The sequence below is a fragment of the Papilio xuthus genome, unplaced genomic scaffold, assembly GCF_000836235.2.
Source record: "Papilio xuthus unplaced genomic scaffold, Pxut_1.1 DF828780.1, whole genome shotgun sequence".
NCBI classification, from domain to species: Eukaryota; Metazoa; Arthropoda; class Insecta; order Lepidoptera; family Papilionidae; genus Papilio; species Papilio xuthus.
In genome coordinates, this window is record NW_013529869.1 from 3666918 (window position 1) to 3686942 (window position 20025).

At 34.5% G+C, this 20025-nt stretch overlaps 4 protein-coding genes across 6 annotated transcripts in view; 3 read left to right on the top strand and 1 right to left on the bottom strand.

Annotated features, from left to right (window-relative positions):
- Positions 1 to 313: 313 nt before the first annotated feature.
- Rad51D (Rad51 recombinase D) lies at positions 314 to 2114 on the top strand. 3 transcript variants are annotated; one of them, XR_001228435.1, is made up of 5 exons: positions 314 to 768; positions 859 to 1052; positions 1127 to 1304; positions 1602 to 1724; positions 1788 to 2114. XR_001228435.1 is itself a non-coding variant. In XM_013326600.1 (5 exons), the coding sequence occupies exons 1-5, from the start codon at positions 506 to 508 to the stop codon at positions 2015 to 2017; spliced, it is 1005 nt and encodes a 334-aa protein (XP_013182054.1). In that variant the 5' UTR covers positions 314 to 505; the 3' UTR covers positions 2018 to 2114. The 3 variants fall into 3 exon arrangements, 1 of the variants encoding a protein (XP_013182054.1); XM_013326600.1 differs by having other exon boundaries at positions 842 to 1052; XR_001228436.1 differs by lacking the exon at positions 859 to 1052.
- A 325-nt stretch (positions 2115 to 2439) lies between these two features.
- dre4 (SPT16 homolog, facilitates chromatin remodeling subunit dre4) lies at positions 2440 to 9370 on the top strand. Its single transcript, XM_013326849.1, has 18 exons — positions 2440 to 2634; positions 2704 to 2814; positions 3063 to 3224; positions 3815 to 4114; positions 4506 to 4921; positions 4993 to 5137; positions 5229 to 5388; positions 5618 to 5626; positions 5739 to 5978; positions 6179 to 6377; positions 6546 to 6943; positions 7065 to 7278; positions 7519 to 7773; positions 7901 to 8048; positions 8198 to 8327; positions 8436 to 8706; positions 8931 to 9101; positions 9333 to 9370. Exons 1-18 carry the CDS (start codon positions 2566 to 2568, stop codon positions 9337 to 9339), a joined length of 3405 nt encoding a protein of 1134 aa, XP_013182303.1. The 5' UTR covers positions 2440 to 2565; the 3' UTR covers positions 9340 to 9370.
- Positions 9371 to 9657: 287 nt separating this feature from the next.
- Cox10 (Cytochrome c oxidase assembly factor 10) lies at positions 9658 to 12784 on the bottom strand. Its single transcript, XM_013326547.1, has 8 exons — positions 12647 to 12784; positions 12334 to 12462; positions 11974 to 12184; positions 11546 to 11741; positions 10877 to 11052; positions 10427 to 10606; positions 10172 to 10306; positions 9658 to 10035 (listed from the first exon to the last, which is right to left on the bottom strand). Exons 2-8 carry the CDS (start codon positions 12421 to 12423, stop codon positions 9785 to 9787), a joined length of 1239 nt encoding a protein of 412 aa, XP_013182001.1. The 5' UTR covers positions 12424 to 12462; positions 12647 to 12784; the 3' UTR covers positions 9658 to 9784.
- A 535-nt stretch (positions 12785 to 13319) lies between these two features.
- LOC106128220 (E3 ubiquitin-protein ligase TRIM37) overlaps positions 13320 to 20025 on the top strand; it is a 12562-nt gene continuing 5856 nt past the window's right edge. The window contains exons 1-11 of the mRNA XM_013326511.1: positions 13320 to 13550; positions 13633 to 13892; positions 15859 to 16069; positions 16341 to 16549; positions 16729 to 16836; positions 17017 to 17226; positions 18576 to 18755; positions 18903 to 19017; positions 19089 to 19296; positions 19457 to 19631; positions 19755 to 19957. Of these exons, the coding sequence (XP_013181965.1) occupies positions 13497 to 13550; positions 13633 to 13892; positions 15859 to 16069; positions 16341 to 16549; positions 16729 to 16836; positions 17017 to 17226; positions 18576 to 18755; positions 18903 to 19017; positions 19089 to 19296; positions 19457 to 19631; positions 19755 to 19957 (1933 nt within the window). The 5' untranslated portion in view covers positions 13320 to 13496. The remainder of the gene's footprint in view (positions 13551 to 13632; positions 13893 to 15858; positions 16070 to 16340; positions 16550 to 16728; positions 16837 to 17016; positions 17227 to 18575; positions 18756 to 18902; positions 19018 to 19088; positions 19297 to 19456; positions 19632 to 19754; positions 19958 to 20025) is intronic.

The window sequence follows — 20025 nt, forward strand, 5'->3', positions numbered from 1 at the left end:
GCACAACTGTCGCAGTTGATTCTATCAGAAAACGCGATTGTGACTTTGACGCAGCTGACTTGCGCCGCCATAACTTATCGAAAGTACAAACCATATAGTATACTCTTTGGTACAAACTCGATTAAACTTACAAAGAGTATATAAAATAAAAGACGGGACTCTTGACTAATTAGATACACAAACGGAGAATAAAAATTGTCATTTTCAATGCTAGCAATATTATGAACAAGTCTACGTTTCTACCAACCTAAAAAGATCTATCTGTCAGTTTCCTTTTTGACGTTTGAAAGTATTATTCGAGGGAAAACAATTTTGGAAAAATAAAACAATTTCGTTAATTGCAACTTTACTCTTTGGCATAAAGATCAGTGGACATCACTCATCACCATTCGCAAACATTCACCACTTTAAAAACTTTTATATTCAGTTGTCAACAAAAAAATATAAGGAATTTCTAAGTTTAGTTTTCCTTTATTATTTAAAAATAAAGAATAAAAACTTACACATGGAAAAATTACCTAACCTAGACCACGTCCTAATTACTAAAAGTGTTCAAAGAACTTTAACAATTAATAATATTACAACAATATTAGAATTCCTTCAACAAGATGCAGAAAAACTATCTACTCTAACAAAGTTAAACTTATCTCAAGTTTTAGATATCAAGAACGATATTTTTACCAATTTTTCTGCTCCAGTTGTAGATGGTCCTTCATTATTTGCCATGTACAAAAATAAACAAAGGTTCATTAGTACAGAAATAGACAGGTAATCTAGAATGACTACTATTTTAAATGGTACTATGTTTATCTGTTTGTATTTCACGCGTTTTTTTTTAAAGTTTGAACAATGTCTTAGGTGGTGGAATACCAGTTGGATATATATCTGAAATATGTGGTCTAGCTGGCTGTGGGAAGACACAGTTATGTCTTCAATTAGCAATTAATTGTGCCAAACAGACTGAAAATACTGTTCTTTATATAGATACCAAAGGTGATTTCAGTGCTGTTAGACTCCAAAGAATGTTAAATAATCTATGTTTTTCTCATGAGGTAATGGATAAACTTTTGAAAATAAAAGTATGCATTAGATTTTATGTAATATATTAAATAATTTTTATTTTTAGGAAATGGCAAGATGTTTATCCAAAATAAAAGTAGTACACATATGGACAATGGAGGAAATTGTGGATTTGTTTAAAAAGCTTAAAGATAAAAGCTTAACCATACATAATCTGGTATTAATAATAATTGATTCATTGCCATGTCTACTAATGCAACATTTTGGTGATGATAACAAAATAGGTATACATTTTTACTTCTCTTTATTTCACTAGTTTTTAAGCTTAAATTATATCCTTAGTAAATTATGTAGTATACCTTAATATCAAAAATATTTCTGCTTCTTTCATATAAGTCTTTAAAGGATATTATTAATTTACATATCTATTACTATAGTTGTCAACTATCTTGGCGGTTCTAAACATTATAATAGTCTCTGCAGTCTGCATTGAGCTGCCAAAATTTTAGAAAGGATGAATACTAGGCTATTATTAAATTTCAGTCTTAGATACAATACAGGGCTGCTGTTGTATCTTTCAGGTTTGAATTATTTAAATGTACTAGTCAATCATTGCCGCTTTGTTTGCAAGAATTTTGATGTTGGCATTGTATGTGTTAACATACAAACAAGATGGGTTCAACAAGATTTAGCTGACTATCAAGGTATCTATATAAAATGACTTACTTTAAAATAAGGAATAAAAATACTAAAAGATCTCTTTTCAGAGGAAGATGACCATGTAAGGGAGACATACGTAGAAAAACAAATAAGAGGGTCAGGCAAATACTGGCAACACATACCTGCACTGGTGCTACAAATGGAAAAAATAATTAACACAGATGATATTGAAACTAATAAAAACAGTTTTCCAGTGAAACTAAGTTTGATTAGGACCAATAAAATGAACTTAGGACAGCAATGTGTACTAAATGTGGGAAGTGTTGGTGTAAGATAATTAACGTTTATGATTTCTTACTTTAGTTATAATTATTTTAGTTTACATTAATTACAATACTCATTTCGTATTATTTTTCAAGAATAAACCGCTACCAAACAAATCTGACTCTTTTATTACTTTTATATAGCCCCGTCTGGTTAAACTTTCGTTAAGTATTCGGAGATTTTGGTACTCTCAAGTTTACAAGAAACCGAAGTTGAAAGTAATATGTTATTTTTAAAATATAAATACGTTCTAAATTAAGTAATTTCGATGAAAATTAAAATATAATATGACCCACGATGCGGGGTGTCCTCTTTATCGTTTAATTTCTTATTATAATACAGAAAACACGATCGCTTAAACTTGAGAACGATATTAAAAATGTGAAGTGCCTCAAAGAACGGAACGTTTTACATTTGTCATAGACAAAAAAGAGTAAAGCACGGACGCCCGCCATTCTTGTTTGCTGTCAAATTTTGTAATGTATTCGATTGTGTATAACTTTTTCGTTCTTAGGGCGTGAAAACGTATATTATATTATTGTTTTTAATTTTATTTTCACCATGTCCAATATATCCCTAGACAAAGACACATTTTATCGTCGCATGAAAAAGCTATATGCAGCATGGAAGGTGGGTTACAATGCGTAGATTTTTACGCTCGCATTTCTATTCCGTTTTCTTATTTTAAAATTGTTACAGGCTGCATCATCTGATTCTAAAAGTGACGATGGGTTGGCTAAGGCTGACTGTTTAATTTTTTGCGTTGGGGTCGACGAGGACACTTTATACAGTAAATCAACAGCTTTACAGGTTTGTATCTTTATTTTTTAACGTGCGCATGGATATGTTTTACTTGTGAAACCACTACTTTTGGTATATCAGACAATATAACATGGATAAAAATATTTTTACTGCCTTTGCAGTAACGTTTCACATGTCTTCATTTCAATATTTCTTTCTTCAATGATTATTATATTCAGTATAGTCAACTATACCTTGTGTAATATGAATCCCTTCAGCGTATCTTATTCGATAGTTAATGCATTTTATTTTTGCAGACATGGCTTTTTGGATATGAGCTTCCAGACACTCTAACAGTACTTACAGAAAACAGTATGTGTTTTTTGGCAAGTAAGAAAAAAATCGAATTTCTAAGACAAATAGAAAATGGCAAGGATGAATCGGAACTACCACCTGTTAAGCTTCTTATAAGAGATAGAGTAAGTATTAAAGTGTGCATAGAAAATAAGTTATGAAAGAATATTTTATACCTGCTTTTGAGCTACAGACAACTAGAGATTACAGTAAAAATTTGTGATAAATTTTGCATTGTAGTCTGGAACATGACAGTTATACATTAGCATTTTACTGGATATATATTTTTTGGCAGTGCAAACTAGTAGTACTCTTGAGAACAATCTTCTGCTCAAGTATGCATTGCTGACATAGGCTTCATAATTATTTTCAATTAGTTACTACAAACTCAGCATTTTTGTACTGTGTTAACTTAGTAAGTTCGGCTAATTTGTGTCATGTATGAAATTGTTTAAGTAGTAAATCATCTTACCTATTTGATTACAAATTATAGTCAAAGATGTAAGTAATAATTTATGAACAATCCCGGATTAATAAATTTTATTTACAATAATGTATGTTGAACTTGTTTTAAAGTCAATTAGAAATAAACTAGTCCTTTAAAGGAAGTTGACCTTATTAGATTTCTAATATGATAAATTTAGACAAAAAATAGTTAAAACCATAATGATTTTATAGTCTAATTACTAAATAACTGTGTAATATTTTCTTATAGAATGATAAGGACAAAGAAAATTTTGGAAAACTTATTCAAGAGATTAAAAAATCAAAATCGGGTAAGACAATTGGCCTTTTTGCAAAAGATGTCTACCCCGGTGAGTTCTGTGAAAGTTGGAAATCAACAATGAAAGCGGAAAAATTTGATAGCATTGATATTAGTTCTTCAGCTGCATACATTATGGCTCCAAAAGAAGACCCAGAAATTATAACAATTAAAAAAGCATGCTTGGTCACAGTTGATGTTTTTACGAAATACCTAAAGGACCAGGTCATGGAAATTATTGATTCTGACAAGGTAAATTGAAATAAGCATTAATTTACACAACAAATAAGTCATAACTTTGTTACTGGTTTCTCTGATTTGTTGACGTAATTTTAGTTCAGTTGTATATCTGAATATTTGATTGGGTAAATTTCAGTAAGAACTGATTAATAAGACAGTAAAGAGACTAATCAGTTGTAATAACCAATAATGTTAACTAATTTATATGTAACTAGTGGTCGCCCGCAACTTCGTTCGCGCGGAATTGAAATCCATTTAGCCATACTAGATACCTTCAAACAAACATTCATCCATGTAAACATTCACATTTATAATGTTAGTAAGATGGAATTCAGCCAATATCTACTGTTTAAGTTGCTATATCCTACAAATATGAAATTAATGCTTTTTTTAAATTTTTCAGAAAGTAAAACACTCGAAACTAGCGGAAGGTGTAGAAGCAGCGATTTCCGATAAGAAATATGTAACAGGAGTTGACACAACGCAATTGGACATGTGTTATCCACCTATAATACAATCAGGAGGCAATTACAGTCTCAAATTCAGTGCTGTGTCAGATAAAAATCATCTACATTTCGGCTCAATAGTTTGTTCATTGGGTGCAAGATATAAATCCTACTGTTCAAATATTGTTCGGACATTATTAGTTAATCCGACAGACGAAATTCAGAGCAATTATAATTTCCTTTTGAATGTCGAAGAGGAAGTTATGAAAAATTTAGTAGCCGGTGCAAAACTATCTTCGGTTTATGAATCTGGATTGGCATTGGCTAAGAAAGAAAAGCCCGCACTGGTCGATAATCTTACGAAATCATTCGGGTAAAAATCTTTTTGTTATAAGTAAATTAAATATGTAATTTTTGTTTCTTAAACTTTCTTTTTTTTTCTAGTTTTGCAATGGGTATTGAGTTCCGTGAAAGCTCAATTGTGATTGGACCGAAAACATCTATTGTGGCCAAAAAGGGAATGATTTTTAATATCAACATAGGTTTGGCTAATTTGACCAATAGCGCGGCAACAGACAAAGAAGGAAAGGTAAACAAAATATATCAGTTGCTATATTATATTAAAATAAATCCAAACCTTAAATTTGTAATGTAATTGTTACTTTTTTTTTAATTTTCAGACATACGCACTGTTTATCGGCGACACTGTATTAGTGAACGAAGAACAACCAGCTTCTCTTCTTACACAATCTAAAAAGAAAATCAAAAACATTGGCATCTTCTTGAAAGATGACGATGAAGAAGAAGAGGAAGAAAAGGAGAATAAGACTGAAATACTTGGTAAGAGTTAAAGAGAAAGAAAAGTGATAACATTACAATGTTTTTCATTATAAAATTTACATTTATCATGCCTACATTAATTTAATGAGATGTAATGAAAATTCCATCACCGGAATATTCATACATATTCCCGGCCTAAAGCTTTTTTAATCTGCTTCAATAAAGTGTTTTTTTTTTGTTCTGTTACTGATATATTTTTATTTACTTACATGCAAACCTGGACAAATAGAAAATGGCGGTAAGTTTTACTTTTATTTTTGTATTGCATGTTGATTAGTTATATAAATATTTTGGCACTAGAATTAAAAAAAAGGGTTTTTTGTATTTAAATATTGCCTTTTTTACCTCAGGTCGCGGTAAAAGAACTGCAGTGATTGAGTCAAAACTAAGAACAGAGCATTCCTCTGAAGAGAAACGCAAGGAGCATCAAAGGGAATTGGCGATTGCACTCAATGAAAAGGCTAAAGAACGTCTCGCGAAACAATCCAGTGGCAAAGACAGCGAGAAAATAAGGAAAAGTACAGTCTCATACAAAAGTGTCAGTCAGATGCCGAGAGAAAATGAAGTGAAGGAATTAAAACTATATGTTGGTAAGTGTACATAACATTATTGTATATAAGTTCGAGAATTAAGTTCATAGAAGATAATTTAAAAATTATTTTGTGAATCAATGAAACTTTACTTTTTTAAATAACAAGTGAACAAACACATATTGAATTTAGCTACACATGCAGAAATTGGTTTCAGCAAGTTTGATATCAAATAAGTTTTGTTTTATTATTATTTTCAGATCGCAAATATGAAACAGTTATTTTACCAGTATTTGGTGTGCCAGTTCCATTCCATATTTCCACAATAAAGAATATCTCACAATCAGTAGAAGGTGATTATACATACCTCAGGATAAACTTCTTCCACCCCGGCGCCACCATGGGGAGGAATGAGGGTGGTAATTACTCACAACCAGATGCCACATTTGTTAAAGAAGTGTAAGTAGACTAAATTATGATAAGAATTTGTAATACTAAAATTTCCTGAAAAAAAAACAAATTAAGATTCTTAATTAGTTAGAAAATAACTAATTTTGTACTTTACACAAGGAAAAATTGTGACTATTACAAAGGAAATTAAGTAATAATATTTTGAATTCTTTACAGCACATACCGAAGTACAAATACAAAAGAGCCTGGCGAGATATCGCCACCATCATCAAATCTCAACACAGGCTTTCGTTTGATAAAGGAAGTTCAGAAGAAGTTCAAAACAAGAGAAGCGGAAGAGAGAGAAAAGGAAGATCTTGTAAAACAAGACACCCTCGTTCTCTCACAGAGTAAAGGCAATCCCAAACTTAAGGATCTATACATAAGACCCAATATAGTCACAAAGAGAATGAGCGGGTCATTAGAAGCACATAGCAACGGGTTTAGATTTACGTCAGTCAGAGGAGACAAAGTCGACATTTTATATAATAATATTCAAAATGCATTCTTCCAGCCGTGTGACGGTGAAATGATCATTTTGTTACATTTTCATTTAAAACACGCTATTATGTTTGGTAAGTTATTTGTTTAAAGTTACACTACAACACTGTCATACTCCAAATGAGTCAGAATAGAAAACTAAAAGTATAAGCAAGTTTATTAGGACATATTCTTAAACCATTTATCTGTTTCCAGGTAAAAAGAAGCATGTGGACGTCCAATTCTATACAGAAGTGGGTGAGATAACTACGGACTTGGGCAAGCACCAGCACATGCACGACCGCGACGACCTCGCCGCGGAGCAGAGCGAGCGCGAGCTCAGGCACAAACTGAAGGTCGCATTCAAGAGCTTCTGTGAGCGAGTCGAGAATATGACCAAACAGGAGGTCGAATTCGACACGCCTTTCAGGTATGGATGATACTTCGACAGAATCGAACACAAATATCCAAAAAATTCATGTACTAATGATGACTTATCTACTTTAGACAAATTAGTATAATTCATTTCAAATATTTGGGCGGCTCATGGTCCTCGACACGTTGCGTAGTGCCTTCCCGCTGCGTCCCACGTCATCTTAAATTGTGTTTTGCGCAGCGACTAACTTGCTTGCTTTCTAATACATGAATTCTTGTTTTAAATTATTTTCAGAGAGCTAGGCTTCCCTGGTGCGCCATTCCGCAGCACAGTACTACTACAGCCCACATCAGGAGCACTCGTCAATCTCACCGAGTGGCCGCCGTTTGTTATCGCGCTAGAAGACGTCGAATTAGTTCACTTCGAGAGAGTACAGTTCCACCTTAAGAACTTTGATATGGTGTTTGTGTTCAAAGACTATGCTAAGAAGGTCGCCATGGTGAATGCCGTGCCCATGAACATGCTGGATCATGTTAAAGAGTGGCTAAAGTAAGTAGATTTTACATATTTTTTCCTTTAAACTTTTGTTATGACGTTATCTTTCGACAAGATAAAAGTGACATACAAAGATGTTTTATTGAATTACGTTTTTTTATTTATTTCATTTTTTGTATAGTTCGTGTGATATCCGCTACTCTGAAGGCATACAATCTCTCAACTGGACAAAGGTTATGAAAACTATAACAGACGACATCGAGGGCTTCTTCAATAATGGCGGTTGGTCGTTCTTGGATCCGGAATCTGATGCTGAAGATGCGGGACAGGTGGGTAGTTAAAAACAATTAACACATTTAATGCCATTATGATTTTACAAAGTAAAGTGACCTCGCAAGGTAGTCAGTAGATAGCATTGAATGTGTTAACTAGTTAATGAGTAAAAGCTAAAGTATTTTTTTAATTTATTTTTGCGTAGGATGAAGAATCGGAAGAAGAAGACGATGCATACGAGCCGACGGACGTGGAATCCGAGGAAGAGTCGGATGACGACTCGGAATACGATTCTGAGGCCTCAGACGCTTCCGAAGGATCTGGTGATAGTGAAGGTACTTTATCTGATATAAACATTTTGTAATTATAGAGTACCACAGTCAAATTTCTGTTGAATTGTTAAAGTTGACAACTAAAATGGTGTTTCTGACGTATTTTTACAGAAGAAGATGAAGAATCAGGTAAAGACTGGTCAGATCTAGAAAGAGAAGCGGCGGAGGAAGACAAAAAGGAGCGTAACTACGATCACAGAGAGGACTTCGACAGGAAGAGGAAAGGTGGTTGTGACAGACCGCGCTCCTTTGATTCCGAGGGCCACAGCAAGAAGAGCAAGCACGACAAGAGTTCCAGTCACAAGAGCTCCAGCCATAAGAGTTCCAGTTCACACCACAAGAGCTCCAGTCACAAGAGTCCGTCTAAACATAGCAGTAGCAGGTATATCATTACACAAATATAGGTGTGCTCTAAAATCTTATACAATTTTCGTCTGGCAACATCAGGGTAAAAATTTAGTAGTAACCAAAAAACTAATAAAAGTCTAGTATACATAGTTCGTTTGAAATATCTTGACGGCCCAAAGTCGTCTGTGCGATGCGCAGTACCCTGGAGTCGCCAAAAGAATGACACGTGCTAAACTCAATTGTGAATTTAATTTTCAGTCCGTCAAAGAACCGCGACAAGCACCACAAGTCGTCGCATCACGACAAGCACAAGTCTTCGTCGCACAGCAAGTCCAATGGAGAGCACAAGAAGCACAGCGACGGCAAGTCCTCGCACAAGCGATCGCGTGACGACAGCCGGGAGCATGAACGCAGCTCCAAGAAACCCAAGTCAGTAAACACATTATAACAATATATAAAAATTGATATATTCATCCACTGCTGGATAAAAGCACATATCCCAAAGCATATTCATTGTTTACTAGTCCGCTTTTTCCACGTAATTAATCAATACAAACCTAACCTATGCAAAACAGTCAAATTATTGTAATGTTTAAAAAATTAGTTTGTTTAACTCGTAAGTCAATTCAAATTTTAAAGTTTTGAAATTCTTTGTTTCAGGAAATAATATGCCAAGTGAAGATTCTCAATATTTTTTATAAAACGGGTCTCCAACTGTTGATGGCGTGATGTTTTACTTAACTTGTTATCCAGTTCTGTACCAAGCCCAATGTCCACCTCTGTTTATGTGTAAATTGTGTTCCGACAGTTTTCATTGTATTTGTAGTATATATTGATATTTTCTAAATTCCAACATTAATGTAAGTTATACAAATAAAAAAGAAAACAAAATAAATTTTAAGATTTTTCTATTTTTTGTATTATTCATTTAACTCTTAAGTTAAGTCGAAAAAAAACTATGGTAACAAAATAAATTAATCGATCGTAACAATAGCATGTGGATTTATTATCTTACAACGCAAGCTAAAGTAAATAAAATAATTGTACACTATTTACAGAAGAGGAAAAAAACTAGCATCTACAAATTTGTAGTTTTATGACAAGTCATTTGGTCAGTTTTTCGATAAGTCAGTTTCTTGCGCGGTGACGACGGGCCCACGGGGCAATACTGTCAGCCTCTTGGACTCTGGAAACTTGTTCAAATCTTGCGACTTCATTACATCCTTATGTTCCTGAGTTTCACTTGAACTCCAATACTTTTTATTGACTAGCATAAGTAACATTAAGGCTGGTAAATGTATCAAAGAGAATCTGAACAGTTTCCTTGAACTACCACTGTCTGATTTCTTGTAAAATTGCCAAGCTGAAAACGAAAATATTATTTAATATAAATCTACCTCAATTCTTTTCATTTACAATTTTTTTACATATATCAATAATATAATATACAATTTATTATCTTTAAAAATGCACCACATAAGTACATTAGTTCTACTCACCTAAGTACATAAAATATACATTTAATGGTAAGGACTCCAAGGCGAACCACATATTTGTCACATCTAAGTATGAAGAAGCAATGCAAGTCGCCGTTATAACTCCAGTGTGTCTTAACGCTACTCGTCGACATAAACCTAAAAATAAAGTTGATTTATGAAGTACATTATCTTGCTCGTCGATTGTTGAAATCTTCTATATTCTATTTTCAACTCATTAATTACTAATTAAACAAACAAATTCTGTAACAGTCTGACCAGGATCAGTAACAGCCATCATTCTGTACCCGGCGCGCGAATAATCCGGTCGCAAGTTCCACGAGAGGGCATTGAAGTGCGGGAATTGCCACGAGTACAGCACCATCCCTAGCACGAGCGCACCCGCGTCTAAACCGCCCGTACAGCCAGCCCAGCCCATCAATGGTGGTATCGCACCAACTGGAGTAAACACATTTATGATTTTTAAAAGCAGCAAGGAGTATAGCACAAAATTTTATTAGAGGATTTGACAACTATGATTTATTTGAGTGCTTCAGCTTATCCTGAATTATTTAACACAATTAATGCCACAAATTAGTCCTGCAAGATCACTGTAGTACATAAAAATTGTTGTGGTATTTAAATGTAGCCAACATTTCTTAAAATTTTTTGCTGATAATACCAACAATAACATAGGTAAATTTTTTATGGGTGTTATTTGCTACGTACCAACAGACCCAAGCCATGTATTTAAAATAGACATCCTTTTCATAGGAGTATACACAGATGTATAGAGCACAAGGTTGCCTGCACCTAATGCTGCTGTCAGTGGATTAACTCCGAAATATAATACACCAAGTCCTGTTGCACTTGTAACTGCTGCAAAACTGATCGCATGGACAGGTCTGCAAATAAAGAAATTATAAAATATTATTCTTCATTGTAATACAAACAGTATGGCATTTTCTCTCAAAATCAGAAACATACATTTTTTTAATTAAACAATATTGATTGATTATTATTATTGTATACTATACTAGCAGGCCCAACAGATGTTGTCCTGTCTACATGTCTTTAATTTGAATAAATTAATATGAAGTTAATATTTGATGAAAATTGTGAATCTAAACTATTCCCAGATCCCCTTGAACACACACAAAAAATTTCATCAAAATCGGTCCAGTCATTTGAGAGAAGTTCAGTGACATACACACTCACAGAAGAATTATATATGTACAGAATACAGTTCCATTAATAAAGACATGGCAAAATTAATACATTAGATGTCAGCAACATCACCAACAAAAGTTCACTTTGTTACAAGAAAATCATAGTTCTAGCAAGGTAATTCATGAATTACATAAATACTATTTCTTATGTTACAAAGACAGTACTTACTCTAGCAATCCTTTAACAAGCACTCTGTTCTTAGTTCTTGACATTTGAGCATCAAATGGCACCTCATGATACTGGTTGATAGAGTTAGCTGCAGAGGAAACTAAGCCAGTGCCAACTGCACATAGGGCAAATGTTGTGAAGTTGAATGGTGCAGGGGCAAGAGCATATCCCGCCATTGATGTCATCACTACTAGAGCTGAAAACATACATTTTTGATACTATTAATATGTGGAATGGAAAAAATGTATTATGAATTTTTACAGGTTGTTACTAGTTTAAATTAAAAAATAGTCATAAAACTGTTTGGGATATTGTTTTAAATTACTATTAAATTTAGTTTCGGCTACCTTGAGCAAAAATTTGTTTATGCTTTGTAAGAAGCCCTCACAAAATTTACAATGACATATAAATATAAAAATTTAGCTTACATGTCAAACGAAATTTTGATAGCATCATACAGTAGTTGCCCACATTGTTCTTAATGTCATGTGTTGGTGTTTCTTTCCATGCTCTAGTGTCCTTTGGAATTTTTTTGCCCTTTACATTTTGCAAGCTCTGAGTTTGTGTTGTTATTGGTAGTTTACTTTTCCAGTTGTTTGAAGTTGATATTTTGGCCAGTTGTTGTATTTCTTGACCTTGCTATAAATGTGTAAAAACTATTTAATAAATGGCCAAATAATCCAATGTGCTATCCATTCAATTTCTAATGTAAAACACTGTTCAGTAGGTTAATCAATAAGATTTGAATTAAATGACATATTTAATCAAAATATTAATAAATTACTCACACCAATTTTAAGTAGTACTGATTTTGAAGAAAGGCCGTAGATGCCATGCTTAACACAAAAACTACAGTGCAACACCTTTAGGTAGGACATGGTAAGGAAATATCGCTACACTATTTCTAGGTTAACATCCTGAAAGAAAAACGGTGTTATGTCATTGCATTTATCTAAAAAAAATTGTTTTAAAATTATTTACAAACTTGAATTAAATCAATAAATTATGTAATGTGTTATAGGTTTGTTTACTGCACTTGAATTGTCAACTGCTGTAATTTTTTATGTATGTATGGTAATGCAAAATTTTTTATACACTTACTTAACTAATTAGTTATTTGTTTGCTGGAAATGTAAAAAAATCATAAACATACATCTGTGAACAAAATATGATTTATAAAACTTCAAAATATTATAGGTTAGACTTGAATCTATGGAACGAAGGACGTCCGAGTTTGACGTTTGAATTGACCAATTGACAGAGTTCCGTTATCGTCATTTCCGACAGGTGTCAAAATGATGATCTATGGTTGATGCTATTTAAATAATATAAAACAAGAAAACATGAACCATTTATTTCTCCCTTAAAATATATATTTCATAAAGAAAGTGACCACAAATGATATTTAAAAAGTCAGCATTGTGTACAAATATTGTCCGATTTAGTTTATCTTGAGTTGTTTTTCTTTTCAAGCAACATTTGTCCAGTGTTGACATGTCAATTAAATTTCCACAATCTTGTTGCGCGATATTCTTGTTTTCCCAACAAATTTGTACCTTTGAAGCAAACTATTAATCTAGTCTTTTAATTATTAAAACTTAACTTTTTTTTACCATGTTGAGCTTAAAAAATGCAACTTTAGGTATTAAAAAATGACAGATCTGGAATATTTACCACCATTTCATTTCAATTCACCACAAGTAATTCTTTTTAGCAAATTGTTGTCTATTTAAAAAATTATCGGCAAAACTTAGTGTACCTATGGCAATCCAATTTTTTTGTTTTTATTTTGATTTCAATTGATATTCGAATACGGAAGTGGTTGGTTACCTCTGTTGTTGTCACTTTATTTGCGAAACATATTCAATTGCCTCTTTAGAACTATGTAATAACGATACAAATTATGGTGAAGAGTTTGGTTTCCCCGTATTAGATTTCTCTAACTCTAAGCATGGCTTCGAGGGGAGATAAAGGGAATGGAAATGGCGAAGAGCAGATCGTCGAGGTAAATCGATTTGCCCTACATACCGTTGACAGTTAAACTTGACCCGAGTTATGTATGAATTGATGATATTGGTGTTTTTTAGACGCTGGCGGAGGTATTCCGGTGCTTCATTTGTATGGAGAAGCTGGTTGACGCGCACCTATGCCCTCATTGCTCCAAGCTTTGTTGCTATGCTTGTGTTCGGCGCTGGCTGACCGAGCAGCGGTCTCAGTGCCCGCACTGCCGTGCTGCACTTCATCTGCACGAATTAGTGAACTGCCGTTGGGTAGAGGAGGTTACCCAACAAATAGAAACCATGCAACAAAGTAACTCAGCTAGTCAACGAGAAAGCTTCAGGGACAGGTATCGTCCTAATATCTTAAATTTAAGCAATATTCAAGGTGTTATAGTTGGTGTGATTTACAAATATTTCCAACTATTTGCCATTTTTAGCATGGAACTCTATTTGAACATGTCTATTTATCTGTTACTACACCTAAAACATGTTTTAATTTAATTCAAGTTAATTTTTCTATATCTTTTTTCTATTGAAACATATCACACAACATTACATTCTGGTTAATAATCCTTTAATTTGAGGGTAGAAATAAATGTAAACGAAGTGTTTAAACAAAAGGTTTTGGGGAAGCCCTGAATAAGTTTATGTTATGAAAATAATTTACTTCTTACTTAGTGGGTGAAACTTGACTAACTAATGTACCAAAAACCTGGACCATTCCAATCAGAAAAATAAACTACAAACTAAAATTTTTATTTCCAGTCAATTACTGACAAGCGATTCAATTCGATCAAATCTAAAAAATTCAAAATTTTAACTCATTCTATAAAACTAAAATGCAAAATTATTCTTCTATCTTACTAATATTATAAATATGAATATTTAGATGGATGGATGGATGGATGTTTGTTTGAAGGTATCCCTAGAACTGCTCAATGGATCTTGATTAAATTTGGTGTACATATAGAACATAGTGTGGAAGAACACATAGGCTTCTAATTTTTTTAATTCTGCCCGCACAGAGTCGCGGGCAATACCTAGTATTAATATATTTATGACATCGGAAAAGGGAAGTTTTATAAAACAATGAAGGGAAATACATAATAAAATAATATTAATGCCCACTGTTTATGTTCAAACCTTTGTATATATAATTCATGAATCATCACAGTGTTTCTTGAATGCTTTGTTTATAAATTCTACCACTTCTTATTAAAGCTGCAGTAAACAACATTCCATATAATTCTATACATATAAAGTCTGATTTGAACCAGTTTACAGGTAGTAATGAATATAAGTACATTGTTTTTTTGTTTTACAAAAACCCATTTTTAAAAGGGCAAAACAGGCTGTATCAACTATTTGGTATCATTTTGCCTTAATGGCTTATAAAAATATTCCATACAATAACAACAGAGAATATATTATAGACAAATCTATAAAAATAAGTTTCTACTATAGACCAGGGATGGTGAACAAATGGCATGCCAATTTAACAAAATATTTTAGCAAACAATATATACGAAATTAATGCTATTGGACAAAAAGTATTAAGTATTATATGAAGAGCTCATATAAGTGTTCTTTGCTCTATGGCATGTTTCCAATAATCTCAAGGTCAAAATTATTTTATGTCCTTTCTAAACATTTGTTTAGAATGGCATGGATATGTAAAGGTTTACTATCCCTGGTATAAATATATCTGTTTCTTATAATCTATGCTATCCATTACCAAAATATCTGTATAATTTTGTACAAATACATGGTAAATTGGCATTATTGTTGTTTTATAAAAAATCAGGTCACTGCTAAAACATGAATAATAAGTGCAATTACAAAGAAAAACATTGTGTTTATGTTTTTTAAATGTAATGTAATCCTTGTTGCGCACTAATTGGTAATCAGATTCACTGTTCTGGCAATTAAACTTGCTGTTAGCACATTAAAGAAATAATTACATAATTGTTTTGATTAACAACAGATTGAAAGAATATAATAAAACCTAGACAAGACTTCTTTATCTGTTATTATAGTAAACATTAAGCAATTGTAGAATGAATGGGTGATGAGATAAAAAGATTTTTACAATAGGAACTCCATGTAGTTTCACATCAACTATTCCTTAAGGAATAATAGGGAAATGATATATTTTTTTAATTGACAAAAAAATGCTTTGGGACACCTTCAGATATGGGATCTACATGTTTGGTGTGTTGGAGTTACACTCATTGGAATTCACCTATACTTATGTGGCATAGTTGCTATGGTGTTTTTGATGATTATGATAATGTGTGTATGTGTGTGTTGCAGATGCCCTACACACCAGGAGAAGCTGACGGTGTACTGCTGGACGTGCCGGCGCTGCATCTGTCACCAGTGCGCACTGTGGGGCGGCACGCACTCGGGCCACACCTTCAAGCCACTTGAGGAGGTGTACGAGCAGCATGTGACGCAGATTCGCGATGAGGTTTCGCAGCTTCGGCGGCGGTTGATGGAGCTTATCAGTCTCGTACAGGATGTTGTGAGTTTGCATGACTTTTAATTGTGGTGATGTAGTATTAAATTATTATATGTAGATTATATTTACATAATATCCTTAGCTTATAGTGTCATCAGAAACCGTCAAATTGTGAATTTTTACTTTTTTAGCATAATTTGGCACTTAATAAATAATATCTCCTGTAGTGTTAGATACTATTTTACAGTCAATTACTATTGATTACTTCAAAAAATTATCTGTGTAGGTTAATTTAGTAATAGTAAATTATTTTTAAGTTTGCTATTCGCGCCAGGAACGTAACGTGGAGTCGGTGCGCGCGGCGAAAGACGAACGCGTTCGTGAGATTCGCAACGCAGTAGAGCTGATGATATCTCGGCTGGACTCTGCGCTGAAGGCCAAGCTGCTAACGCTGATGGGCCAGAAGAATAGCCTCACGCAGGAGACGGAGCAGCTCGAGCATCTGCTGCAGGAAATCGAGCACCAGCTACATTCCAGTACAAGGTTCATTTTTCTATTGATTATCCAACTCTAGACCCCTTTTCCACTACGCGACTACATTCGTGCGCTATTCTAAATAGAGTCTCACAATACAATTTTATGTTTTACGTAATTTTAATTTAATTTTGTTGATTGGGTTCATAATCTGGTCGATTTGTAATCCGAAACAACTTGTATCTCAGGTCTGAATTGATAGCAAAAAGCAGTGAACTATCGAAGATGATACATCAGGTCCGCAAGAAGCCTATGGCCAGTTTCGTGACTGCTCCAGTGCCCGCTGATTTCCACAGGCAAGTATGAAGATCGCATCTTATAAAGAACTACATGGAATGCAAAAACAAAACTTTTTTGATTCTTTAACACGGGGGAGCGTATTTCAGAGTTGGCTTAATTTGGGGTTTGCATAATGCAGACTTCGCGTAATTCGGATTTGGCGTAATTTAGAGTTGATATTTCGGTATATTGTACAGTGAAATAGTGCCGAGCTACGACAGCAGCACGTTCCCGCTGTCGAACTTCACGCAGCTGCAGCACGCGGCGGCGCCGGTGTACTCCGCGCCGCTGCACGTGAACGGCCTCTGCTGGCGCCTCAAGGTCTACCCCGACGGCAACGGCGTCGTGCGCGGCAACTACCTCTCCGTCTTCCTCGAGCTCAGCGCCGGCCTGCCAGAGACCTCCAAGTGAGTATCCACCTTTACTGTGCACCGACTAACACTTCTTCATTATTTACTAAAACCACGTTAATAAAATTAATTCAATTATTTAAATTATGTAATAAATAGTATATAATATTTACATTAACTGCTGCACTCGTTAAGTCTCATTTTATACTAAACTTTAAACATCTTTTAAGTAAGCATTAAACGACTGAGGTTGGCAGTTAGTGTGTTAAGAAATCAATATTTTACAAATTACATAATATTTTTGTTTAATTTTTCCATTATGTGATAGAAAAACTAATATGTTTGATAATAATTCTGGGAGTAACACTATAAATTTGATTATTCCAAGCTTTGCTAAATTAAGGGTAGGCAAGAGGTGAGTTCCAAGATATATTGCGGCTTGGGTCGTTGTAGTGCGTTCTGTGTGCGAGCATGCTCATCGTTTGCAGACTATTTGTTACAACCGCTCTCTGTCTCTATATCATTCAGCTGTAGATAACTACGTTCTGGATACTGCTATCGTTTCATCGATTAACTATGTTTCATATATTTTATTGACAATGAATCAGCGTCGAATTATTCTGATTGATTAAGTATGTTGTTTTTTTTTTACTAAATTTTCAATTTGTAATAAAAGGAAATTCCTTGTATTGTGATATTTATAAGAAAAAACATTTTATTTTTCTCTTAAAATAAGGTTAAAGTTAACCACAATTCTATTAGATTAGATATTTTCTTCAATGGATATGGTTAATTTATGAAAATTATTCAATTTTTATGTTGAAAAGGAAGTTTATTGTACGAGGAGGAGAATAGGCGACATATGCATTTCCGCAACGATTTGTTAAAACATTAAATGTAGCTTTCTTCATTCGTGGTATTTTTGGAAATAGCTATAATAATATATTGATTCATCGGCCTAGTGTCAGCTTTGTAATAATACTTCTGTCCGCTATATCTGTTAGTGCTATATGCTGCTGCGTCATTCAATACTCATACATACATTTATTCATATACAATTATTCAAACAATTTATATACCGTTTAGGAAGAAGTTTACCTTTCTATGCCCTTCATACGTCCAACAGTGTGATTAATCAATAAATAAAGTTCGCGTAATAAACCAAAGTAATGCATTAAACAAATAAATGAAGTTTGTGTAACTTTTAGTCAAATCAAATATGATAAATATATCAAATACTAAGGTGAAAACTAAACAAAGAAATAGTTGAAAATTACATTAATTTTAAAAGAAAATAGTGTAATTAATCTTAAAATTAATTCCCCAATTCAATCAACGCTTTTCGCTTTCTTCAGTCAAGTACACAGTACAGCAAATAAAGTGTATCTTTGATGGGATACATTCAGGTACGAGTACCGTGTGGAGATGCTGCACCAGGTGTCGCGAGATCCCAGCAAGAACATCGTGCGCGAGTTCGCTTCGGACTTCGAGGTGGGCGAGTGCTGGGGGTACAACCGCTTCTTCCGCCTCGACCTGCTCGCCAGCGAGGGATACCTCAACCCCGAAGCTGATACTCTCATACTCAGGTACTATTACATCTTTCAGCCTGGCTCCAACATGATCGGTCGGCTCCAACACTTCCCAATAAATTCTAAAAAAAAATATAAAAAAAAAAACGAACATCGACAAAATCTATTCTATAAAATTTGATAGTCGTTTATATAATTTATCAGGTTTCAAGTGCGACCGCCCACTTTCTATCAGCGTTGCCGGGACCAACAGTGGTATATCAATCAGCTGATAACGATGCAGAATCAACACATTTTGCAGATAAATGATCTCAAAGAAGTGAGTTGTTCACACTCTCTAAGATCTACATTTTCTTTTTTACTCAACTATAATAATGTGTATTTTTCCAGCGTTTAAGTTTGGAAATGTCACGTAACTCAATAGCAGCGACGCGAGCTCCGAACAGCTCGATACCTTCGCAAGGCAACAATGACGACAATCCCGCGCAGAACAACTCTGTGGACGCCAGCGCCCTTAACGACTCTTTGTTGTACGGCAACCAGTGGAAATTCAACACCACACAAAGCATCATCAACGGTCAAAGACTTACCAGTCCAGGTAATACATTTATATTAAATTTCAGCACGAAAAAAACTTGTATAAAAATTTATTTGTAATTAAATTTCTCGCCCTCATTTACTTGTATTTTTGTTTGTTTCCTTTGAAATTTTTTGAAATAAAATACATTTTCAGTTACCTAACTCACAATTGTTTCCAGCGGGTATTCTAAATACATCTCTATTCCTGGACGACACGACGCGCAACAATGACGTGTCGTCGCAGTCGGGCTACGGGTTCGGCGACTACGCGCCGCTCGAGCGTCGCCTGCACGCGCACACGCACGCGCACGCTCAGCACGCCCTCGACGCGTACAACCTGCCTTCTACTTCAAGGTCAACTATCATATAGCCCTATAATATTGTGTGAGAACTTTGATTTCACATTGCGAAACGGTACATAGTACTTTTGTTTTTTTTTTTAAAGAGAAGGTAAAATTGTTTAGTTTGTTTGCGCAGGTCTGCCAGTTCTCTGGCGGCGGGCAGCGGCACGGCGGTGGGCGGCGCGGGCGGCGGCGGCGCGGACAGCATGGCGCTGGTCAGCCTGCACACGCTGCTGAGCGCCGCGCGCCCGCCCGCGCGTCTACCGCGACACGACAAGCTGCGTGCGCCCGCGCAGCCCGGCACGCCCGCCGCACCCGCCAAGGACACCCCCCTCACTGGTAACAGTACCACTCTTTAGTCTTTGTGAAAAATCTATACACCAAGTGACATAACAATTTTCTCACTT

Bases quoted from the DNA above. Each gene is read 5' to 3' on its own strand.
- Rad51D (XM_013326600.1), top strand. From the start codon at position 506: ATGGAAAAATTACCTAACCTAGACCACGTCCTAATTACTAAAAGTGTT. The intron at 1,305-1,601 runs GTATACATTTTT...TGTATCTTTCAG, and splicing joins TGGTGATGATAACAAAATAG to GTTTGAATTATTTAAATGTA. The intron at 1,725-1,787 runs GTATCTATATAA...ATCTCTTTTCAG, and splicing joins AGATTTAGCTGACTATCAAG to AGGAAGATGACCATGTAAGG.
- dre4 (XM_013326849.1), top strand. From the start codon at position 2,566: ATGTCCAATATATCCCTAGACAAAGACACATTTTATCGTCGCATGAAA. The intron at 5,979-6,178 runs GTAAGTGTACAT...TATTATTTTCAG, and splicing joins GGAATTAAAACTATATGTTG to ATCGCAAATATGAAACAGTT. The intron at 6,944-7,064 runs GTAAGTTATTTG...ATCTGTTTCCAG, and splicing joins AAAACACGCTATTATGTTTG to GTAAAAAGAAGCATGTGGAC.
- Cox10 (XM_013326547.1), bottom strand. From the start codon at position 12,423: ATGTCCTACCTAAAGGTGTTGCACTGTAGTTTTTGTGTTAAGCATGGC. The intron at 12,185-12,333 runs GTGAGTAATTTA...ACACATTTATAG, and splicing joins CAGTACTACTTAAAATTGGT to CAAGGTCAAGAAATACAACA. The intron at 10,036-10,171 runs GTGAGTAGAACT...TTTCGTTTTCAG, and splicing joins TGTATATTTTATGTACTTAG to CTTGGCAATTTTACAAGAAA.